Source organism: Bufo bufo, chromosome 5 (genome assembly GCF_905171765.1).
Source record: "Bufo bufo chromosome 5, aBufBuf1.1, whole genome shotgun sequence".
In the NCBI taxonomy this organism is placed as follows: Eukaryota; Metazoa; Chordata; class Amphibia; order Anura; family Bufonidae; genus Bufo; species Bufo bufo.
Window position 1 is genome coordinate 361,841,063 of NC_053393.1, and position 23,849 is coordinate 361,864,911.

General features: G+C 41.3%; 1 protein-coding gene across 1 annotated transcript in view; it reads left to right on the forward strand.

Annotated features, from left to right (window-relative positions):
* The window catches only part of CHMP5 (charged multivesicular body protein 5), a 32,837-nt gene extending 11,395 nt beyond the window's left edge, over positions 1 to 21,442 (forward strand). The window contains exons 4-8 of the mRNA XM_040432642.1: positions 1,226 to 1,319; positions 6,624 to 6,695; positions 19,959 to 20,067; positions 20,466 to 20,578; positions 20,750 to 21,442. Coding sequence (XP_040288576.1) covers positions 1,226 to 1,319; positions 6,624 to 6,695; positions 19,959 to 20,067; positions 20,466 to 20,578; positions 20,750 to 20,800 — 439 coding nt within the window. The 3' untranslated portion in view covers positions 20,801 to 21,442. The remainder of the gene's footprint in view (positions 1 to 1,225; positions 1,320 to 6,623; positions 6,696 to 19,958; positions 20,068 to 20,465; positions 20,579 to 20,749) is intronic.
* Positions 21,443 to 23,849: the final 2,407 nt, after the last annotated feature.

Here is a 23,849-nt window from a genome sequence, read left to right on the forward strand (position 1 = left end):
TGGGAATGCCTTTTCTTGTCTGTTCTACATGTTCTATAATTTTGTGGGGCCGCAGAACGGAAGTGCGGATGCAGACAGCACACTGTGTGCTGTCCGCATCTTTTTCGGCCCCATTGGAAATTAATTGGTCCGCACCCTTTCCGCAAAATTGCGGAACGGATGCAGACCCATTTTGCGGATGTGTGAATGGACCCTTAAGAAACTGCCGGTAATTGCACAATGTCACCTTTTAAAGGGAAGTGGTCATGTTAAACACAGTGTCTGAGCTAAACGCAGGGGAAGCTGAGCAGATTGATAGTTTTATGTAAAAGGTACAATATAACTTTTAATATATTCCTGCTCATTCTGGGTAGGAGGTCCTACCAGTGATTGACAGCCCTCCCTCTGAGTGTGACCGCCATCTCTGTATACAGTCACTCATATGGTGCCTCCTTGACTTCAAAGCCCAGAATAAGTAGGAATATAAATGAATGATATACAGCATCTTTTCCCATAAATCTATGCATCAATCTGCTCAGCTCCTCCTGCTCTATAACATGCCTGTAGCTTACATTGCATTTCCATGTTGACTGGTTCCTTTAATGTTTTATTTTCTGGCTTGTCTCCTGTGCAGACTTGTATGAATTTTTGTTGTCCACCGAAAGGGATTTACGATACTTAAATACTGATGATCTATCCTCAGGAAAGCTCATCAGTATCTGATTGGTGGGGATCCGACACCTGGGATCCCCGACAATCATCTGTTTGAGAAAGAAAACTGGTGCAGCGGCCTTCTTCATCTTTTCCTTGGCCAGTGGCGACACGTTCTTTGTTCACATGGCCTAAAAATTAATGAGGCTGAGCACGATACCAAGCACAGCCGCTATACAATGTTTGGCGCTGTGCTTGGTGATTAAGGAGAAGGCCTCGGCGCTCTCAAGAGTGGCGGTGCCTTCTCAAATAGCAGATTGGTGGGGTCCCAGGTGTTGTACCCCCACCAATCAGATACTGATGACCTATCATGAGGATAGGTTATCAGTATTAAAGTCTCTAAAAACCCTTTTAAGCATAAGGAAATCCCACTTTTGACTTGACTTGTCAGCGCATGGTCCATGTATATAATTATCTGCTATAGTAAAACTGCATATAGGAGGTTGAAGTAATGTCTTTGCAGGTTATTTGAGAAGTTTAAATATGTATCCTACAAAGTTCTTTATGTATATTTATGTTTGTTCTAATGTTTCAGGTATGAACAGCAAAAAGATAATCTAAATCAGCAGTCCTTCAACATGGAGCAAGCCAATTACACCATCCAAACACTAAAAGACACAAAAACAACGGTAGGTGATTGGAGGGATTTATCACGAGAGTACCATTTGAAGTCCGTTTCTGCCAGATTTATTAAATGGCTTATGTTTGTTAAATCTGGTGCATCCATAAACCTCAGCCCTCTTTCACACGAACGATACGGATTGTGTCAGGATCTGTTCAGGAACAAACTGATGGTTTTGCGCACAAGTTCAATCAGTTTTGCTTGCAATTGTGTTCAGTGTTTTGTTTTTTCCGCGCAGGTGCAATCAGTTTTTGATGAGTTTTTTTCACGCACGTGAAAAAAAAACGGAAGAATTACAAACTACATCTCCTAGCAACCATCAGGGAAAAGCACATTGCATCTGGATGCAATCCGTTTTTCATGGAAGCCCCATTCACTTCTATGGGACATGGGCTGCTTGAAAAATGCAGAATATAGAACATGCAACTATTTTTCCTGATAGCAGAAATGATGCGTGAAAAACAATGCTCATGTATACAGACCTATTGAAATGAATGGGTCAGGATTCTGTCCGAAAAACTCGCTCATGTGAAAGAAGCCTAACACTTCTGTCTAGAAAAGATACTCCAGTTTTCCTACTCCACCCAGTGAGACTGCGACTTTTTGAATGATAAATCTGAAGTGAAACTCATTAACATAGCTAACCACACTTGCTTTCCCAACCATATTTCAAAACTGGAGTGAGTGGTGTAAAACTGCAAAAAGTCACAAAACCCCTATTATGTGACTTTTTGAAGCCAGAATTCTGGAGTATAAGGCATGATAAATTCCCCCCAGAGTGGGAAATGTCCACTTTTTGCTGTGATGACCTTGTTTTCTTAAGCTGACGGCGTTTTGGCAAGATTTGAGAATGCTTCAGCCTCACGAATGCTGCACACTCATAGCTTACATACCTATTTGCAGCCTTTAGTTATGGCACCATATTAAAGGGGTTTGCAGGATTTTGATATAATCATTAATATCGGAGCAGTGGTGTCCAACACACAGAACACCATTCGCCTGCTAGTAGGGGTCGCAACTACTGGAACTAACAGTGTAGAGAGCCAGAAGCAGACCGCTTTGTGCACGGTGTAGAGGCTGAGTCGGGGTACGGCATCTTAGCTGACAATGCTAGAGAATGGAAGCTGAGCTGCAGTAACCAGGCACAGCCACTACACAGTATACAAAACTGCTTCTGGTGCCATACACTGTTAGTTCCTAAGAATAGGTCATCAAAATTGAAGTCCTGGAAAACCTCTTTAAAGGGGTTGGCCCATCTCAGACGCTAGAATATGCCATCAGTGTTAGGTGCAGTTCCCACCTCTGGGACCTACACTTTATCTGCAGAACAAAGCCCCTGAATTGAACAGAAAGCAGCAACACCTGCACGACCACCCTCCATTCACTGCTATGGGAATTCCAAAAAAAGCCAGGTGCTCGCTCGGCTTTTCACAGCAGTCCCATAGTGGTGAATGGAGCAGTGTGGTGTGCACTCTATTCACTGGTATGGGACTTCCGAAAATAGCCGAGAACACTCGCTCAGCTATTTTCGGAACTCCCATGGTGAAAAATAGAGAGCACAGAGTGCTCTCCTTCACTTCAGGGGCACTGTTCTATAGAAAGCTGCAGGTCCCACTTCTGGGATTTACTAATCTGACATTGATGTGATATTCTAGCGATATGTCATCGATGTCTGAGATGGTTCTAATAGTCTTTATGTTAAGTTGGGTCAGCATTCATTTAATTCCCCATGATTGTGACAGGTAGATCTACATATTATTAAAGGGGTTGCCCACTTTCTGGGTACTCTTATTCAATGTGTTTATGAGATGACCATATGGCACTTACTAATATAGTCTTTGTTGATATTCTGCTCCATTTTCTATATTTCATAAGTTATTCTCTCTTGTTGGCCAAACAGTTTGTGCTGTCTACATAGAGATCCTGTCCATAAAATGGCTGATGATGGAAGGTCATGTGACCAGGCAAATCACTCAGTCTCCTCCATTAAAATACACTACACCTGCATTTTCACCCATGCAGCCCCCCTGACTTGAGCATCGGAGCAGTTCATGCTCTCCTTTTCCCTGTGCGATTTAGACATTTTCTGGAGTTCCGGTGACGTACCAGGCTCTCCATAGGGCTGCCAGGCGGAGGCTTCCGCCCAGCAGTGAGTCCGGTGATGGCAGGTATGGTGTATTTGAGTGGAGAAGGCTATGTGATGAGTCTGGAGTTATTTTTGTCCGGTCACATGACCTTCCCTCATCTGCCATCTTATGGACAGGTCTCTTGTGTGGACAGCATGGAAGATTTCCCCTACAAGGGGACATGACTTATTAATATAGCCTTGTTGATATTCTGTACCATTTGCTATATTTCATAAGTGTCATATAATTATCTTACAAACACATTGGTCAACAGTAACCAGAAAGTGGCCAACCCCTTTAACTGTAAGAGGTACAGTTGCAAGAAAAAGAATGTAAACCCTTTGGAATGATATGGATTTCTGCACAAATTGGTCACAACAATAGACAATCTCAGTCTGCCTAAACTAATAACACACAAAGAATTAAATGTTACCATGTTTTTATTGAACACACCATGTAAACATTCACAGTGCAGGTGGAAAAAGTATGTGAACCCCTAGACTAATGACATCTCCAAGAGCTAATTGGAGTGAGGTGTCAGCCAACTGGAGCCCAATCAATGAGATGAGATTGGAGGTGTTGGTTACAGCTGCCCTGCCCTATACAAAACACACACCAGTTCTGGGTTTGTTTTCACAAGAAGCATTGCCTGATGTGAATGATGCCTCAGACAAAAAAGCTCTCAGAAGACCTACTATTAAGAATTGTTGACTTGCATAAAGCTGGAAAGGGTTATAACAGTATCTCCAAAAGCCTTGCTGTTCATCAGTCCACGGCAAGACAAATTTTCTATAAATGGAGAAAGTTTAGCACTGCTGCTACTCTCCCTAGGAGTGGCTGTCCTGTAAAGATGACTGCAAGAGCACAGCTCAGACTGCTCAATGAGGTGAAGAAGAATCCTAGAGTGTCAGCTAAAGACTTACAAAGTCTCTGGCATATGCTAACATCCCTGTTAGCGAATCTACGATATGTATAACACTAAACAAGAATGGATTTCATGGGAGGATACCACAGAGGAAGCCACTGCTGTCTAAAAAAACCATTGCTGCACGTTTACAGTTTGCACAAGAGCACCTGGATGTTCCACAGCAGTACTGGCAAAATATTCTGTGGACAGATGAAACCAAAATTAAGTTGTTTGGAAGAAACACTATGTGTGGAGAAAAATAGGCACAACACACCAACATCATGGTTTGGGGCTGCTTTGCTGCGTCCGGGCCTGGACGGATTGCTTTCATCGGAGGAAAAATGAATTCCCAAGTTTGTCAAGACATTTTGCAGGAGAACTTAAGGCCATCTGTCCACCAGCTGAAGCTCAACAGAAGATGGGTGTTGCAACAGGACAGCGACCCAAAGCATAGAAGTAAATCAACAACAGAATGGCTTAAAACAGAAGAAAATACGCCTTCTGGAGTGGCCCAGTCAGAGTCCTGACCTTAACCTGATTGAGATGCTGTGGCATGAGCTCAAGAAAGTGATTCACACCAGACATCCCAAGAATATTGCTGAACTGAAACAGTTCTGTAAAGAGGAATGGTCAAGAATTACTCCTGACCGTTGTGCACGTCTGATCTGCAACTACAGGAAACGTTTGGTTGAAGTTATTGCTGCCAAAGGAGGTTCAACCAGTTATTAAATCCAAGGGTTCACATACTTTTTCCACCTGCACTGTGAATGTTTACATGGTGTTTTCAATAAAAACATGGTAACATTTAATTCTTTGTGTGTTATTAGTTTAAGCAGATTGTGATTGTCTATTGTTGTGACTTAGATGAAGATCAGATCACCTTTTAAGACCAATTTGTGCAGAAATCCATATCATTCCAAAGGGTTCACATACTTTTTCTTGCAACTGTATAATATCAGAAACTATTATTGAAATGGACTGCCATCCATCAGCTTTGGAAAATTCCCTTATCCTGGGGGAGCACCATATGTAGGCCTAATCTGCCTAGATTCATATATTTGACATTCTATTCTGGTTGATTCAAAATGTCCTGATAGGTGTCCTTCAAGGGGTATTCCAGCTTTTTAAATGTATCTACTTTTTCAGTATACACATTTAAAATTCTGTGCACATCGGAGGCATGGCTTTGGCTCTGTTCTAAATTCTGGACAAAATAGTGCAGCTCAGAGCTCTGTTATCCAGTGAAGTGACGGACCCCATTATAATCCATAGGGTCTGTCGTGTGATGGATCCATCTATGTCTTGCATACCATTTTTCTTTCCTCTGATGGAACAGAGGAATGCCACTTCTGACACAGATGTGAACAAAGCTTTGCATTGTTCTCCCTGTTTTGGCATTTTCTACAATTAAAGGGAGTCTGTCACCAAGAAATTCACTGCTATACCAGGCACAACGCCTTGGAGGGCTGAAAGTAATGATACCTTTCACTTAGCAATCTGTAACTTCATTCTGGAGACTTTTGTTCCATATGCAAATTAGCAGATAAGTGCACTGAGGGTCAGCCCAAGCCATTCTATGCGCCCTAGCTTCACCTGCTTTCTTTGCCAGTACCTCTTTCAGGGCCAGACGAGATGACTATGCAGGAACTTTACACTGCTGCTAGAGAAGGATAGATACGAGCTTGGAGAGGGAGCAGGAGAAGCAAGGATGCGCAGGCTTGGCCCCTCCCACCGTGCACATAACAGCTCATTTGCATATGAATTACAAGTACTTGGTTTAACAGTGAAGTTATTGGTGATGGCACTCATTTCAATTACTACAAAAATAGTAACTTCACAATTAGTCTGTTATCCCATGATGTGCCCTATGTTGTGACGCAGCACATGCCAGTCAGGGCTATATGACTGTCGCCATGTTTAGTCTTATTCGCTATGCTCCTAAATGCATTTCACAGGACTGATTCATGGGCTGTACCATGCATTGCACACAGGGATCAATGGAGATATAGAAGAATGATTAAATGCATATGTATTAAAAATTGTATGATTTCCTATTCTATAAACAGAAATAAAATAAAACCTGGAATACCCCTTTATGTAAGCGGTTTCCTCATCAGTTGTTTGAGCTGCCAGAGTTGTGATTTGTGCTGATAGAAGCCTTTCCAAACAAGGTGATGGATCAGTACTTGACTTCTAGGTAATGTTGTTTGCTCTGAACCGGAGTAAAGTTAGAGAGAAAAATTGTATGACGTTATTCTTTGTATTTTTGCATGGTAAGGTGGAAGCAATGAAAATCGGCGCAAAGGAAATGAAAAGAGCATACAAGGAAGTCAAAATCGATCAGATTGAGGTAAATATTAAAATATATACCATTTTTCTTTCCTTAAGGCTGGGTTCACACTTGAGCGTTTTACAGCGCGTTCAAACGCGCTGTAAAACGCTCAACACATGAAAACCAATGCTTCCCTATGGCCCTAGTTCTCACTTGAGCGTTTTACAGCGCTGAAAAACGCGCTGTAAAACGCCCTACGCTCAAACAAGTACTTGAGCTTCTTTGGGGCGTTTTACAGCGCGTTTGTGGCCATAGGACATTGCAGTCAATCACACAAACGCGCGTCAAACGCGCGTTTACTATTGCAAAAAACGCGCGTTAAACGCGCATATCAAAGACGCTCAGGTCTGAACCCAGCCTAAAAAGATCGTCCTTTACAATATAGTGGGGGAGATTTATCAAACTGGTGTAGAACTGGCCTAGCAACCAATCAGATTCTACCTTTCATTTAGCAAAGGAGCTCTAAAAAATGAAAGGTGGAATCTGATTGGTTGCTATGGGCAACTTTACACCAGTTTGATAAATCTCTTCCAGTGTCTTCATCATGGACTTGAGAGGCATTTAATATGATTTTTTTTTACAGGGTAAAAAGTAAAGGTTATTTCATAAGAGAATACGGCCGCTAGGGATTTTCTGTTAAGGTCACTAAATCTGTAGGCTATATTTGCTGTGCAATTCAACAGTTGTAAGTAGTTATTTTGGGCTGGAAAGAAGCGGATTAGTGTGTTACTCAGTAGGATTAAAGGGATATTCCCATCTGGGGCATTGATGGCGTATCACTAGGATATGATATCATTGTCAGATATGTCCGGTTCCTACCTCTGGGATCTGCTGCTATCTCGAGAACGGGGCCTCCAAAGTGAAGGGATAGCAGCAGCGCATGCGCAGCCAACTTCTGCTTGCCGCTATGGGAGTTCTGAAAAAAACCAAGCACTGGCTTAGCTATTTCTGACAGTCTCATAGCCGTGAATGGAGAGGCGGCAGCACTTGCATAGCTTGCTGTCCATTCACAGCTATGGGACTTCTGAAAATAGATGAGCATGGTCTAATGATGGGAAGTCCAGAAAAATATCTATCTTTTTTTATTTTTCACAATTTTATTTTATTTTCTTCACAATGCAAAACAACACATATTATAATAGAAAAGACAGCCAATACAGGATAGCCACTATGAACAATAGTCAACTACCCTATAAATTACCACAAAATCCTACATAGATTGTAAATATGACTGTAAATTCAAAATTAGTACAAGAAATAAAACTATAACCTCACCCCTTCCCCCCCCCCTATTGGCTGTCGTCACTACAGCTCTAATAAATACAGACATAATTACAGTAGTAACTATGTCTGAACAGTCACACGTGCCGCTCTCCGTTTCCTTTCCATATCCTCAGACTTTAATTTGTTGAAGGTACAGGATCCATTCATTTAACGAGGGTTAAACTAAAATAACTAAAATAACCTTTGCTACCATCAGACCCCTCATCCAGATCTGTCTGACTTGGGCCGGAATTTCCCTGTCTAGAGCATAATATCCCAACATCACTGTCCACATCCCAGGGCTATATGTAGAAGAGGACTCCTTTTTGTAGAGCTACAAAGACCTGTTCCCAATACCTTTTTATTTTACTACATTCCCAAAGTAAATGACCGTAATCCGCGTTCACATATCCACATTTAGGACAGCAACAGTCTCGGCCTTTATTTTGGGGAAATTTCACTTGGGTTTTTGGCGTTTAGTACAACCGATGCAGGATCTTAAATTGAATTAATCTGTGAGCATTAGAAATAGTAGCCTTTCTTACATTTCTATAAATACTGGTCCATTGTAATGGTGGGCAATGCAACTCTTGCTCCCATTTACTTGGGCTTTTAAATAAAGTTAGTTGCCAGTGCCGTTTGAAGTTTAATGTATAGACTAGCTATCTTAACCCTCTCATCTGTCTGGGCATAACAATAATCAAAAAATACATTCTCCCGTGGAAAAATATAACCTTTATTGCTAGAGGCCTCATATACGTGTTTTAAACGTGAATACATAAAAACATCTAATGATGTACTATCAGTGAAATTATATTCCGAACAGGATTTAAAATGTCCAAAAACAAAAAGATGACACACATTAACAACCCCCCTACGTAACCAATAAGCAAAATCTGTGATTTTGAAGAACTCCACCAGATTCCTGTTCTCCCACACAGGGGTAAAAGCAAAAGAGTAGGAGACTTTCAGAATCCTCTTAAGCTTATTCCAAACCCTCTGTAGGGTCCAAGGAATCGATAGGGACTTCCTCAATCCCAAATAACCAGATTCCAAACATGTAAAAATATTCTCTATTGGTTTTTCCATAACCTGCGTCAAATATCGTGCTAATAAACTCTCTTTAAAATTACAACAGCGCTGAATCTGTGCACATAATTAACATCCTTGGAAAAAAGGAAATGATAGCCCACCATCTGTTTCTGACAACCATAAATATCTTTGTTTTATCCTCACCCTCTTCCTTCCCCATATTAGATCATTAATAAGAGTCTCCAGTCTATAAAAAAAAAATATATCATTGATCCAAACAGGGGAAGCACACATCGGGTACATCACAATAGGCAGGATAATCATTTTGACCAGGGCTATTCGATCCGTCTGAGCCAATATCAATTTCTGCCAAGCGCATATTTTAGACTTAACTTTATTCAAAACCGGTGCCAGATTAAGCTCATAGAACCTATTTATGGGAACCCCAATCTTAACCCCCAAGTAGTCCAGGGTTTCATTGGGAGCAAGAACCCGGACTCCACTCCCCTCATCCACGGCCTTGCGGTTCAGCGGGAGGAGCGATGACTTGGTCCAATTAATCAGATAGCCCAATAATTTACCAAAGTCCTCTATTGCTGACATCACATAGGGAAGAATTTTCCATCCCTGGTCCAAAAACAAAATAACATTATCGGCATAAAGACTTATTTTATCGCTCGCTCCCGCCACCCCAAAGCCGTCTATACAGTTATCTGAACGGATCTTACAGGCCAGTGGTTCAATAAATAGGGCAAAGAGAAGGGGAGACAGAGGGCATCCCTGTCTCATCCCTCACCGCATCATAACTGGAGAAGAACCAATGCCATTAATATTAATACGTCATCACGGCTGTTCATATAGCATTTGGGTCATTTCTATGAATACATTCCCCAAACCAAAATGAGACATAGTGGACCACAGAAAAGACCACTCCATCCTGTCAAACGGTTTTGCGGCATCTAAAGACAGGATGGAGTGGTCTATGCTACCCCCAACAGAAAGATTCAAATACACCCTATAGAGACTCGTCTGTATTTGCTGGCCCGGAATGAATCCCGTCTGATTGGGATGTACCAGAGAGGCTATGACCCTTTTCAGGCGATTAGCACAAATTTTTGCAAAAATTTTGTAATCTGTATTTAAAAGCGATATGGGTCTATATGATCCCATATCGCATCCATCTTTATCCTTTTTTCAACACCAAGGTAATCACTGCCTCTCTAAATGATGGGGACAAAGAACCAGATACACAGGATTCATTCAAGACCCGCAAAAAAATTGGAAGGAGCGATTTAGCATGGTACCTATAGAGTTCAAACGGCAAACCGTCAGGTCCAGGGGATGAATTATATTTCAGCAATGGAAGTATCGATCGCAACTCCTCCAAACAAATAGGACGATCCAATATTTCCCTGTCCTGTAAATCTAACTGGGGGAGCCCCAGTTGTTGTAAGTATTGATCCATATCATCCCGTCTAGGCGTAGGATCAGACTGTTGAAGCGAAGAATAGTATTTCACAAATTCCTCCCTAATCATCTCTGGGGACCTCACCCTATTACCTTTTGAATTCCTAATCTCCCTTATGCTAGTAGCCTCTCTCTGATTAGCAACTAACCGTGCCAAAAACTTACCCGTTTTACCCGATTCACAGAAACTATTTTGACCTTGGAAGAGAAGCTTATGTTGAGCTTTACTATACAGAAGTATCTTAAGCTGTAAAAATATCTTTCTAATGATCACATCTCTTCGGTAATGAGAACATCCAGAAATACTTTAAGACAAATTTGTGAATTATATTATTTCATGGCTATGAACATTAAGGGGTTTTCTGGGATTTTAATATTGACGATCTATCCTCAGAATCAGTGGGGGGTCTGACACCTGGCTCCCTCGCTGAACAGCTGGTTGAAGAGAAGGCCATGCTCCGTTCGAGCACAGCCTTCCCTTCATTGTTTACCTGCTTACCATCGACAACGCAGCAGCAAGCAGGTGTAATTACATGCCGTCCCATTCACTTCTATGGGAACTATACACTTGAATAGGAAGGAGCTGTCCCATTGACGTGATTGGGATGGCTTGTAATTACACTGCTAACCGCTGCAGTGTCGATGCAGGTAAACAATAAAGGCAAGTCTGCGCTCATACGGAGGGCAGCCTTCTCTTCAACCAGTTGATCGGCAGGGGTACAGGGTGTCGGACCCCCACTGATCTGATATGTGGCCAACAATCCAGATATGTATGGGGAAAACGTCTAAGGGTACCTGTACACGTTACAGATTACATGCGGTTTTCCGTACTTATTTTTATGCAGAGTAATACAGTACTATCAATATAAATAAGATTTGATAAATTGCATGTACACTGCGGCCCAGATTCAGGTAGATTTGCCCATTACTTACACCTGAGCCGCTCAGCTGAATTTCTCTGCGCTGGAGCAATTTTGCCAAATTGCCACCTGATTCAGGAATCGTTTGTTCATTTAATTTGCTCCTGTTTAAGGCAAAGCTGAGGGCGCAAGGCCGTGCAAGTCAAAGTGGGTGTGCCCCTATGTAAATGAGGAATTTTCGGCTCAGCAGAGGTTTGCTAGCATAATTTCAGGGCAAATCCTGCTCAGCTGCTTGCACTGAGCAAATAAATAGGAGCAGACTTGCGCAGGTTCTTTGCTGAATTTCATCCTGCTTTTTCCTACCCCCCCTGAGCAAGGAAATTCAGCCCTTTTGCAAGACATGGCACCTCCCAAAGGGACCAAAATATTTAATATTACTGTATAAAGAATTTAAATTATAAAAGAACAGAAATAAACATACATAGCCTTTTATTTTATTGGTGCAGCTGTTTTAGTGTAGTACTTGAATGAGATAAGTAAATTCTAGAAACATCTGAAAATGTCATTTTTCATTTGAAGAGCACAAGGAACACTTGTTTTTGTGTTTTATTCTCATAGGATAAAAAGGTATAAGAACAAACTGCCATCTAGAATAACTATTTAGATGTTCTTTAGATGTATTTCAAATCTGCTTGTTCAGATCGTCTGTCTAGGTGCTGCTGAAGTTGCGCGCTCCTTCAGATGACATTTGGCCATCTTTTGCTAACTTGCCCCTGCTTTTAACAGGAGCAAGTTTGCCCAGGGAAAAAAGCTTGCACGCTTCCAGCGCAAGATGCGCATCACACGCGCATGTTTCTGAATCATCGGCAGTACCTAATTTGCATATTCACTGAGGGAATTCCATGAAGGCGCAACTTACACCTCGCGCAAAATTGCACGAAAATTGCGCAGGAACAGCTAGGCTGCGTGCGCGGGAAAATGGCCGCATTTCAGGCTTAACTGGTTTACAGAATCAGCCGCAAATTTGCATAGGAGCAAATCAGTACTTGCGCGGCGCAAATCACACTTGTTCCCGCGCAAGTGCTTCTTGAATCTGGGCCTGCGTGTTTATTCCGTGCTTAATTTGATCTGCCATGCAGATTTTGAAACCCGAAGCATGTCAATCGTTTCTGCAAATTTCACCCTTCCAAAGTGTGAGGTTTAAAAGTTTCGCCCAATGCAAAGTGAAAAATCAGGGCAAATTATTTCAAAATCCGCAAGTAACACATGTCGATTGTGGTGGAGATACGTTGAAAACCGACACTCAATCGCACAGGGCAAAGGCATTTTTTGGAGGTCCAGTGACGTACTGGGGCTGCCAGGAAGCCCGGTGACGTCACCGGCACTGATGGGCGGGCTTTAGCGCTGCCCTAGCCAGTAAAACGGCTAGGGCAGCGCTAAACCCCGCCCATCAGAGCTGGTGACATCACCGAAACTTCCGCCGGCAGTGTGTTATTGAAAACAAGAGACCTTGCCCTGCGCGATTTAGATGCTCCGATGCTAGCCTCAGGGGGGCTGCCTGGGTGAAAATAAGGGTATGTCTGGGTTCAGCTCTGAACCCTGAAAACCCCTTTAAATATTACTTTATCTAATATATAAAGCTGAGTGTATATGTGTGTGTATGTCCGCTAAAGGAATCTGCACCGTCGCATTTACAATCACTTACAATCAATTTGGCACACAGGTACATCAGGTGTCCGGGAAGGTTTTAGACCATACCGTTCCTGAGATATTCCCAAAAAATGCATTAGCCAATAGAAGCTTGGTCACATGACCCTTATCAGCCAATAGAAGCTCGCAGGTCCTCCAGGTTTCCATAACAACCCAGCCATTTATCTTCACTGCTGTAGGAGAGCTTTAAAGGGATTCTGTCACCAATTTTTACCCTATAGAGATGCGGACATGCACGGCTAGATCGCCGCTAGCATGTCCGCAATATACCTGTCCCATACCTCTGAGTGGTTTTATTGAGTGTAAAAAATGTTATATGTATGTAAATGAGCCTGGTAAGGAGCCCAAGGGGCTGTAGTAACCATTCTGGAGCCCAGCCACGCCCCCCTGTGAAGGAGCCCAGCACTGCCTGTATCCAGGAATCTCCTCCTTGCTCACGAAGTCAGATCGCCGTAATCTCGCGTTGCGCAAGCTCGCGCATGCGCAGTGCCGGCATAGTGTTCCTTCCCTGTGCTGGCATCAGCAGTTTCTTCCCTGAGGCTGATGCCAGCACAGGGAAGGAACACTATGTCGGCACTGCGCACCGCGAGATTACGGCCATCTGACTTTGTGAGCAAGGAGGAGATTCCTGGATACAGGCGGTGCTGGGCTCCTTCACATCATTTTTTACACTCAATAAAACCACTCAGAGGTATGGGACAGGTATATTGCGGACATGCTAGCGGCGATCTAGCCGTGCATGTCCGCATCTCTATAGGGTAAAAAGAGGTGACAGAATCCCTTTAAAGGAAATCTGTCACCAGGATAATTGCTATTGAAGTAAAGCATGGCCTAATAGCACTTAGTACCTTATTTCAAGATGTGCCTTTGTTCCAGCAATAAATATTTTTATCTTCTGAAAATCCAGTTTATTTGGTATGCAAATGAGCCAGGAAGGTGCCCAGAGGGGCGTCACTCTTGCAGGAAGGAGCCCAGACACGCCCCTGCCACACTGTGTCCACCCTCAAAAGACTTATCTCTGCCCCCAGGTCCTGCTAAGCCACGCCCCTGATCCAGTTAGGCCACGCCCCTCCCACTCAATAGCCAACAGGGGTTGAAAAAATGAAGTTAAAAATCAACTTCTAGGTCCCGCTAAGCCATTTCCCGATCGGGTTAGGTCACGCCCCTTCCCACTCAGCCAGCAGGGATTGAAAAAAATTAAGTTAAAAGCAGCTTTTCTCTGCAGGGGTGGGAGGGATGGTGACTTTCTCCCTGCAGCTCACACTCTGACAGCACAATGCTGCTGTCTTAGAGTGAGCTGTTTAAAAGGACACGCCCCCTGATCCAGTTAGGCCATGCCCCCTCCCACTCCTTAGCCAACAGGGGTTGTAAAAATAAAGTTAAAAATCAACTTCTAGGTCCCGCTAAGCCATGCCCCCAATTCACAGGGGTGGGAGGGATGGGGAATTTCTTCCTGCAGCTCACACTCAGACAGCACAGTGCTGCTGTCTGAGAGTGAGCTGTTCAAAAGGACATCCTTGTGTCTGTCCAGGCTCTGCGCCAAACGGAGGACAGGGAGTCTGAAAGCGGGACTGTCTGGCCACCCCTAGGGGCAGGCTGCTGTGGAGGTCACAGTTAAGGGGATGGTCCACAATGGAGGTCAGTGTTAAGGGGCAGATTGCTGTAAAGGCCACTGTTAAGGGGGGGGGGGGGGGGGCGAGCCCCTGTGGAGGTCACTGTCAAGGGGGTGGTGTGCTGTGAAACTCACTGTTAAAGGGGAAGACTGCTGTAAAGGTCAAAGTTAAGGGGGTGGGCTGCTGTGGAGGTCCAATTTTAAGGGATGGGGCACTGTGGGGGGGCAGTGTTAAGGGGGCGGGGTGCTGTAGATGTCACTGTTATAGTGGATAGTGTTGATATCTTTTAACAACACACACACAAACCTTAAATGAAATATATTAAATATACCCGAGCGAAGCCGGGTCCTTCAGCTAGTTATAAATATATTCCCAAATACCTTTCATTATTTATAATGGCTCATTTTGTCTGGGGAGCAATCATCAGGGGAAATAAAATGGCCGCTGTCCCATTAGTTCACAGAAAACCTGTCCTGATCACACATGAGGACAAGTTACTTTACAACACTGAGGTAAAGAGCTGACTCATTCTCCTCTCTACTTGTCAGGGATTATGATCCTGAATACAGATAAGAACTTTAGCTGAATCTCTGGAGAATTTAGTTCATGAGGAGACCTGAAGTACAGAGAGGACGAACAGGACAGACTCTGGTAATGGAGACTGCATACAAGTGCTGCTGTTCATTAGCCACACCTAACCCCCCTCTCATGTCTCCTCATCATCTCCATTCCCACAGAGATTCACCTGTATTCAGGATCATGATTCCTGACAAGCAGAGCAGTGAGGAGGACGAGGCAGCACTGTGACTCATTGTGGTGAAGTAACTTGTCCTCCTGTGTGATTAGGACAGGTTTTGTGTGTACTGATAGGACGGCAGCCATTTTATTTCTCCTGATGATTGCTCCCTAGACAAAAGAAGCCATTCTAAGTAATGAAAGGTATTTGTGAATATTTATATTATAAAATAATATTTAAGTATTTTCATTTTTTAATTCCTGGAGAACCCCTTTAAGGACCCTTTGCACACAGTTATCAGAAATGATAATTTCCCCAATCGTTGGCCATCTGGCCTACACAGTTATCTTATGCATGCTTTAGGTTCACTGCTCCTTTAAGAAAGTATATGCTGATGTGCCTTGGTCAGGAACTCCCTATATAATATGTTTTCGCTATTAGTCTGGGCAACTATCCCGTACCCAACAGAAGTATAGAGAATTTGCAAAGTTATCTACTAAAGTGTGAGGAACCATTAAAGGATAGTTGGGAATAAGGGGATCCCTTAGTTGAACGCCCCTCTTGCATAATCAGCACCTGCAGGAATTAGATAAATTAGATTGGGATAGGTATTGGAAATTTTTATTTTATTTTATATGTTGCACAGATGATGAGAAATGGAGGTATCCTCCCATTTATGGAATTGGCACAAAGGGAACATATTGTCAACTTATCTTGGTTTAGGAATTTTAAATTACGTTTGGCACTTTAGTGTAAATGGGAAAATTATGTTTAAGATAGATTATTCTACACCTTTAACCCCTTCCCGACCTATGACTTACTACTACGTCATGGGAACCACTGCGTTCCCTTAATTTGACGTAATAGTACGCCATTGTGATCGCGCGGGCACCGGAGCGGTGCGCACGATCACTGCAGGGGCCCGGCTGTCCGTGGTAGCTGGGCCCCTGCTGTATCCGCTGGCATCGCTGTGAAAGCCGATGCCGGCGGATTAACCCTTTCTATGCCGCGGTCCGCGCAGACCGCAACATAGAAGGGGTTTGTGTCAGGTGAGTGATCGCATCGAGTCCCCGCGCTGCTGTGGCGGGGACCCGATTTCACAAGGCAGTTCCCGATGCCGTGCAGAGGCTGCCCAATGCCTTGCAAGGCATCGGGAACTGCCTTCTACGGGTGCCGAGGAGATCCAGCCTCAGGCTGGATCTCCTAGGCAACCCGTTAGTGTATGACTCAGTGTCATACACTAACAGGCAATGCACTACAATACAGATGTATTGTAATGCATTGCAGAGGGGATCAGACCCCCAAAAGTGAACATCATAAAAAAAGTAAAGAAAAAAAAGTTTAACAAAAAGTTTTTAATAAAATTAATAAAGTAAAAAAGAAAAGAAACGCCCCTTTCCCCTTATTTTATAATAAAAAAACACACATTAGGTATCGCCGTGTTTTTAATGACCTCCTCTATAAATATATCACATGATCCACCCTGTCCGATAAACACCATTAAAAAAGTACATCACAAAAATTGCAATGTCCCACAAAATGGTATCAATAAAAGTCACCTCATCTCGCAAAAAATGAGCCCCTACTTAAGACAATCGCCCAAAAAATAAAAAAAACTATAGCTTTCAGAACATGAAGAGCATTTTTTTTGTTTCAAAACTGCTATTATTGTGCTAAAGTGAAATACATAAAAAAATATACATATTAGGTATCACGTAACAACCAGCTCTTTAAAAATACCACATGACCGTTAATAAAAAAAAGTAAAAAAAAGCCATTTTTGCCACATTACATCACACAAAATTGCAACAGCAAGTGATCAAAAAGGCGTATGCCCCCCAAATTAGTACCAATCAGATAGTCACCTCATCCCGCAAAAAATGAGACCCTACCTAAGAGAATCGGTCAAAAAATAAAAAAGCTATCACTCTCAGACAATGGAGACACTAAAATATGATTATTTTTTGCTTCAAAACTGCTATTATTGTGCTAAAGTGAAATACATAAAAAAATATACATATTAGGTATCACCACGTCCGTAACAACCAGCTCTCTAAAAATATCACATGACCTAACCACTCAGGTGAACACCGTAAAAAATAAAAATAAAAAAGCTATTTTTGTCACATTACATCACAAAAATTGCAACAGAAAGTGATAAAAAAGGCGTATGTCCCCCAAAATAGTACCAATCAGACCGGCACCTCATTCCGCAAAAAATGAGATCCTACCTAGGAGAATCGGTCAAAAAATAAAAAAGCTGTGGCTCTCAGACTATGGATACACTAAAATATCATTATTTCAGTTTCAAAAATGCTATTGTTGTGTAAAAGTATACATATTAGGTATTGCCACGTCCGTAACGATCTGCTCTATATAAAAGTCACATGACCTAATCCCTCAGGTAAACGCTGTAAAAATAAAAACTGTGCCAAAACATCCATTTTTTGTTTACCTTGCCTCACAAAAAATTTAATATAGAGCAATTAAAAATCATATGTACCCCAAAATAGTACCAATAAAACTGGCACCTTATCCCGTAGTAACCAAAATGTGGTCACTTTTTTGAGTTTCTACTGTAGGGGTGCATCAGGGGGGCTTCAAATGGGACATGGTGTCAAAAAAACAGTTCAGCTAAATCTGCCTTCCAAAAACCATATGACATTCCTTTCCTACTGCGCCCTGCCGTGTGCCCGTACAGCAGTTTACGATCACATGTGGGGTGTTTCTGTAAACCGCAGAATCAGGGTAATAAATATTGAGTTTTATTTGGCCCTTGCTTTGCTACTGGAAAAAATAGATTAAAATGTAAAATCTGCCAAAAAAGTGAAATTCTGAAATTTCATCTCCATTTTCCATTAATTCTTGTGGAACACTTAAAGGGTTAACAAAGTTAGTAAAAATTAGTTTTGTATACCTTGAGGGGTTTAGTTTCTAAAATGGGGTCATTTTTGGGTGGTTTCTATTATGTAAGCCTCACAAAGTGACTTCAGACCTGAACTGGTCCTTAAAAAGTGGGTTTTGGAAATTTTCTGAAAATTTTTAAGATTTGCTTCCAAAATTTTAAGCCTTCTAACGTCCCCAAAAAATAAAATGTCATTTTCAAAATGATCCAAACAAGAAGTAGACATATGGGGAATGTAAAGTAATTACTATTTTTGGAGGTATTACTATCTATTATAAGAGTAGAGAAATTGAAATTTGCTAATTTTTCCCAATTTTTGGTAAAATTGGTATTTTTTTTATGAATAAAAAATATTTTTTTTTTATTTATTTATTTAACTCATTTTTACCACTGTCATGAAGTATATTATGTGACGAGAAAACAATCTTAGAATGGCCTGTATAAGTAAAAGCGTTTTAAAGTTATTACCACAAAGTGACACATGTCAGATTTGCAAAAAATGGCCTGGGCAGGAAGGTAAAAACAGGCCCGGGGTTGAAGGGGTTAAATGATTTGATGGGAAATCTTGACCTTCCGACCCAGATTTCCCAACTTTATAAATTGTTATTAAAAGCACTATTTAATAATATATGCTCCCCTGGACAAAGGGCTTGGAGAGTGGAATGTTTAATGAATCAATTAGGTGATTGGGAAAATATATTGACTAATTTAAGATTAGTGTCTCACAATTTCAATCACGTGGTGGTTTAATTTAATATTGTTCATAGAATTTGTCACACCACTATAGTCCAACAAATGCGGTTTAAGAAATAATTAAAATTGTCCACGATGTGATTTACCGGGAGCTGATTATTTATATATGTTTTGGTCTTGTAGAGAATAAATAAAATACTGGAGGGCAATTAACAACTATATTGCCCAAAAACTGAAAGTAGTGATTCTATTTACAGAACAATGTTGGATACTTGCCGATCTCTCCCAGGTTAATTGTTATAAGTATAAAAAGTTTTTGTTATTTAAAATAATGTTTTTGGCCAGACTCTTAATTTCAAGAGTCTGGTTTCACAAAATATACCTAGTTTACATATATGGTTAAATTTAGTTAATAAGATCAAGTGATATAAAATGATCCTATATAAACAAAGAAATACTGATGAGAAATGGAATAGGATATAGGGGAATTGGAAGCCATAAGCTTAATCGAATGGTTCTAGGCCTCCACCTCAGCAGTATCCCGTCTCTGTCTTGTAGATGGAGGGAATAAGAGATGCATTGCAAGAGGGGGGGGAGGGGGTGTGGTGGGGTAAGGTTTAAAAGAGGGCAAATGGGAAAAGTTATATTTTTGTTGGTTAATTCGTAAGATATTAATTATGTTTACTTTTTCTTCTAATACTTTTTTCCCCAAAAAAATATGTGCTGAGAATGTGAAGTTTACTTGTATAGGAATATGACTTTGTACAGTAAGGAATGCAACAGGAAAAATTCTGTATTCATTTGTTTAATGTAAGAGCTTTATCTAATGGTTTTCAGGCTGTATGGTCAGTTCAGTATTGTGCCGCAATTTCACAATACTGATTGGTGGACATCCCATTGCATGTACCACCACTTATCGGACATGCCATCAATGTAGTTTTTCATTTTCTTCCAATATAATAAATATCATGTCTGTTTTAAATAACAATGTGCCTCTTATAGGATATACAAGACCAGTTAGAAGATATGATGGAGAATGCAAGTGAAATCCAAGAAGCACTGTGTCGTAGTTATGGGACACCTGAAATTGATGATGATGATCTTGAAGCGGGTAAGGAAGCTTCCGCCTCAATGCAGAGCCTTAGGGCCGATTTTACAGTACAGTAATGAGCAATGATATAGCAAGCTGATTGGCCCTAGTTTATTTCCATGTGATTGTGGTCCCCATTGTCAGCAACCCTTCTCTCCTACACGAAAGGATGTGCTTCCCACTGATTTTTCTTTTATGTCCACATAAAGAATTTGCTCAACATGTGAGAAGAACAAACATATTTACATGAGGCAACAATGGGGAACAAATGTCTGTGGGATATTATTAGCAGAATGGGGCACGTCTGAGCATGGATGCCTAGCTTGATACTCATAATGTTCTTTTTCATTTAGTGCATTTTACGATGTGTTCTTTGCGATCATAGATTTTTTAACTTTTTTTTGTGTGTCTGAATACAGAGCTGGATGCATTGGGAGATGAACTTTTGGCAGATGATGACAGCTCCTACTTGGATGAAGCAGCCTCGGCTCCTGCAATCCCTGAAGGCGTTCCAAGTGACTCGAAAAACAAGGTATTGAAAAGGATTATAAAAAATTGATTTTATTCCGTAAACATTGCTACATACTTTAGAGTCATAAATGGCAGCATAGCAGGAGTGAAGCAGAGCTTTACTTGTTGTGAAGACAAATGTTAATTAAGGGTAATAATTTACTGACTTGTCTGTTTTCCCTTTTTCCCCCAGGACGGCGTCTTGGTAGATGAATTTGGACTGCCACAGATTCCAGCTACATAACCGTACACAATGTTACAAACTACTGGAGTAAAGCTTCTTCCTCTTTTCAGTGGGATTTCTCTTTTTTTGCTTTGAATTTCTTTAAAACAGTTCCTTTTCTTTTGATATAACAAATTGTGAGAACTGTTTTTATATTTTAAAGTCACTACATGAAATATTCCTTCTCATGAATCGGGATAATTTTTTTTTTACTTGTTGGAAGCAAGTCTCCACAGCCCAATGAAGACCCAGGTCCTTTGCTTCATTTGTGCATTGAACAGTAATAATTTTCAAAAATCTAAAATCTTTTTGTATAAAAACATCTCGGACTGGGAGACCTTCAATATGCAGCTTTATTGCTAACAACCAACAATTTCCTATAAACCCATTATAATAAAGTCCAGGTCACATAGGTGGAAGGTTAAGTGTTAACAGAAAAGAAGTCTTAGTCTCTGAAACTTCAATCCTTGTTGCATCCAGAAGTGTCATACTTACTTTACTGTTTCATATTCATAATTTAACAACTGTTGTGTGTATGTATATATTTTTCATATCATGTTTCCCTTTTTTTGTCTAAAGAAGTTGTCATGGTTATAAGAATTCAAATCCAAATATTACTTGTGTCTTAAGTAACTTAATAAACGAGTATGATTGATTGCTGTATTATATTGTGTGCTCAGTTTGTAGTCAAAGTGCCATGTCTGTGATGATAAAAGAACCCAGGTAGCGATGGACGTTGGCTGAGGTTTCATAGGATGCGGGAGAAGTGTCTGAGCAAGAGAGGTCCTGGAGTCCCCTATGAGAATGAATTGATGGAGTGCATGCGGGAGCACTACTCCATTCACTTCTATGGGACGACTGTGCTATCCATCAGTCCCACAAAAAGGCATGGAGTGGTGTTCACACATGCACCAAAGCTTCATTCTCATAGGAGACTCTGACCTCCCTTTTCGTGATTCCCAGGATCAGACCAATCCTTATATTAAACAAAATCTAAAAGAAGTGTATTATGAGAAAATGAAAGTATTTAAATCATGAATTATTATAAAACAAGATACAAATTTTTTTATTTTTTTTTAAAAAGAAGTGAATTCATATTAACTTGAATATACCCACAGAAGGCTGATATTTCAGCTTTATACACACAGGGACCAGAATAATCTTATCATTAAATGGGTAGGGTTAATGACGGCTTTATTGTACTGCTTGAGGACTAGATAAGGAATGCCATACTATAAACCCACACATAACGTTTTGAATTCTGTTTCACTTCTGCACACTGGTTTTGGCGTTGGAATAATATGTAAATGATCAGTTTTCCAGTAAATAATTCCCATGGCAATCGGATATTGGTCTTGATGGGTGCACAGAATCAAAGTGGTACAGGGAATTCAAGCAAAGAAAATTTCAGCAAAGTGGAGCAGTAAAACTTGGAAGTATTGAAATATTTGGACGTTAATGACAGACGTGTTGGCAAGTTTTGTTGCCATTGAATGATGGATTTTTTGTCTCTCTAGGGAAGGGGTGGTACAGTCTTTTTAAAGCATATTGACATTTCTGGTCATTTAAAGGGATTACTCCACCATAACAGAGACCCTCTGGGTAAAAAATAAATAAAAAATTCACCTTTAAAGAGGACCTTTCACCACTACTGACATGCCTGTTTTAACAGCTCCATGCATGTCAGGAGAGGTGACAGGTCCTCTTTAACTGGAGAACAAGCAGAACACTTACATAGTGACATCCTTTTTCATCTTTTCAGCTGCAGAACCGCTTCTGTCATCCAAGATTGCTACCCTACTTCTAAGACTGCCTGATGCGCACTGTGCAGTTGTTAATCTAAGGCCTATTGCACACAAACATTTTTTTTTCTGTTTACATTCCGTTTTTTTGCGTTCCGTATACGGAACCATTAATTTCCATGGATCCGCAAAAAAAAAAAAAACAGAAGGTACTCAGTATGCCTTCTGTTTTTTCGTTCCGTTCAAAGATAAAACATGTCCTATTATTGTCCGCATAATGGACAAGGATAGTACTGTTCTATCAGGGTCAGCTGTTCTGTTCCGCAAAAAATGGACACAGGCGTCATCTGTATTTTTAGCAGATCTTTTTTTTGCGGACCACAAAATACTGAAAAAGCCATACGGTCGTGTGCTAGAGGCATAAGACTACCTGCTTGTCCAGCCATGCTCTTGGATTGGCCAACACTGGTCATATGAGTAGTGCGGGCTAATCCGAGGGCACAGGAAGTGTTTTAGGGTTATCAAATTCACAATATGCATCTGGTGGTCTAAAAAGCAGTATGGCCAAAGAGGAGCCCTGCAACTGGCAGATCTGTAGGGCACCGGGTAAGTTCTTCTTGAACTGGTGTGTTGATTGAAAGTGTGTGTGTGTGTGTGTGTGTGTGTGTGTGTATTTTTCTCTGGCTCTGCTTGGCTGTATATGAGTGTGAAATAATTCTACAGAATTGATTTGTCCAATCAGCAGGGCTTTTGCAAATGAAGAAGCTGATTGTACAAATGTATTCTAACAGCTTTGCTAATTGGACAAATCGATTCAAGCCCAAAAGAAAGTATGTGAGATAATGAGCAGAAGTGGTGAAAGCTGAAGGTGCAGAATGCTCAGACCGGCACCTCTGTGTGTTTTGTTCTTTTTTTCTTTTACAATCTGTTCATTGAATATAATTTGTCACTTACATGCTATTAAAAATGCTCCAGTAAATAGGCATGATGTTTACTTACATAGCATAGTGCTACCTAGTGTTCTCCCCACAAATAGCGGTCCTCCAATCACCACACAGCTAACAGAAATAGCTTATTGCCTTGCTTGTCAGGGAAAGACCAGAGCCTCTGCATTAGCATGGCAGGAAATAAGAGACTACAGTGTCAGCTGACATTTGAAGGAATTAGATGGATTCTGTTGAGTCCATCCCACCAGCTGCCAGGTGAAGCCTCACTTTATCATCGTTGCTGGAGTCCCTCCTGTCTTCAAGGAGACGTGTTGCCTTGCTGTCAAAACTTATTACCACTTTGGACCCTCTCATTTCCTTGGTGGGCAATCCACATTTCCC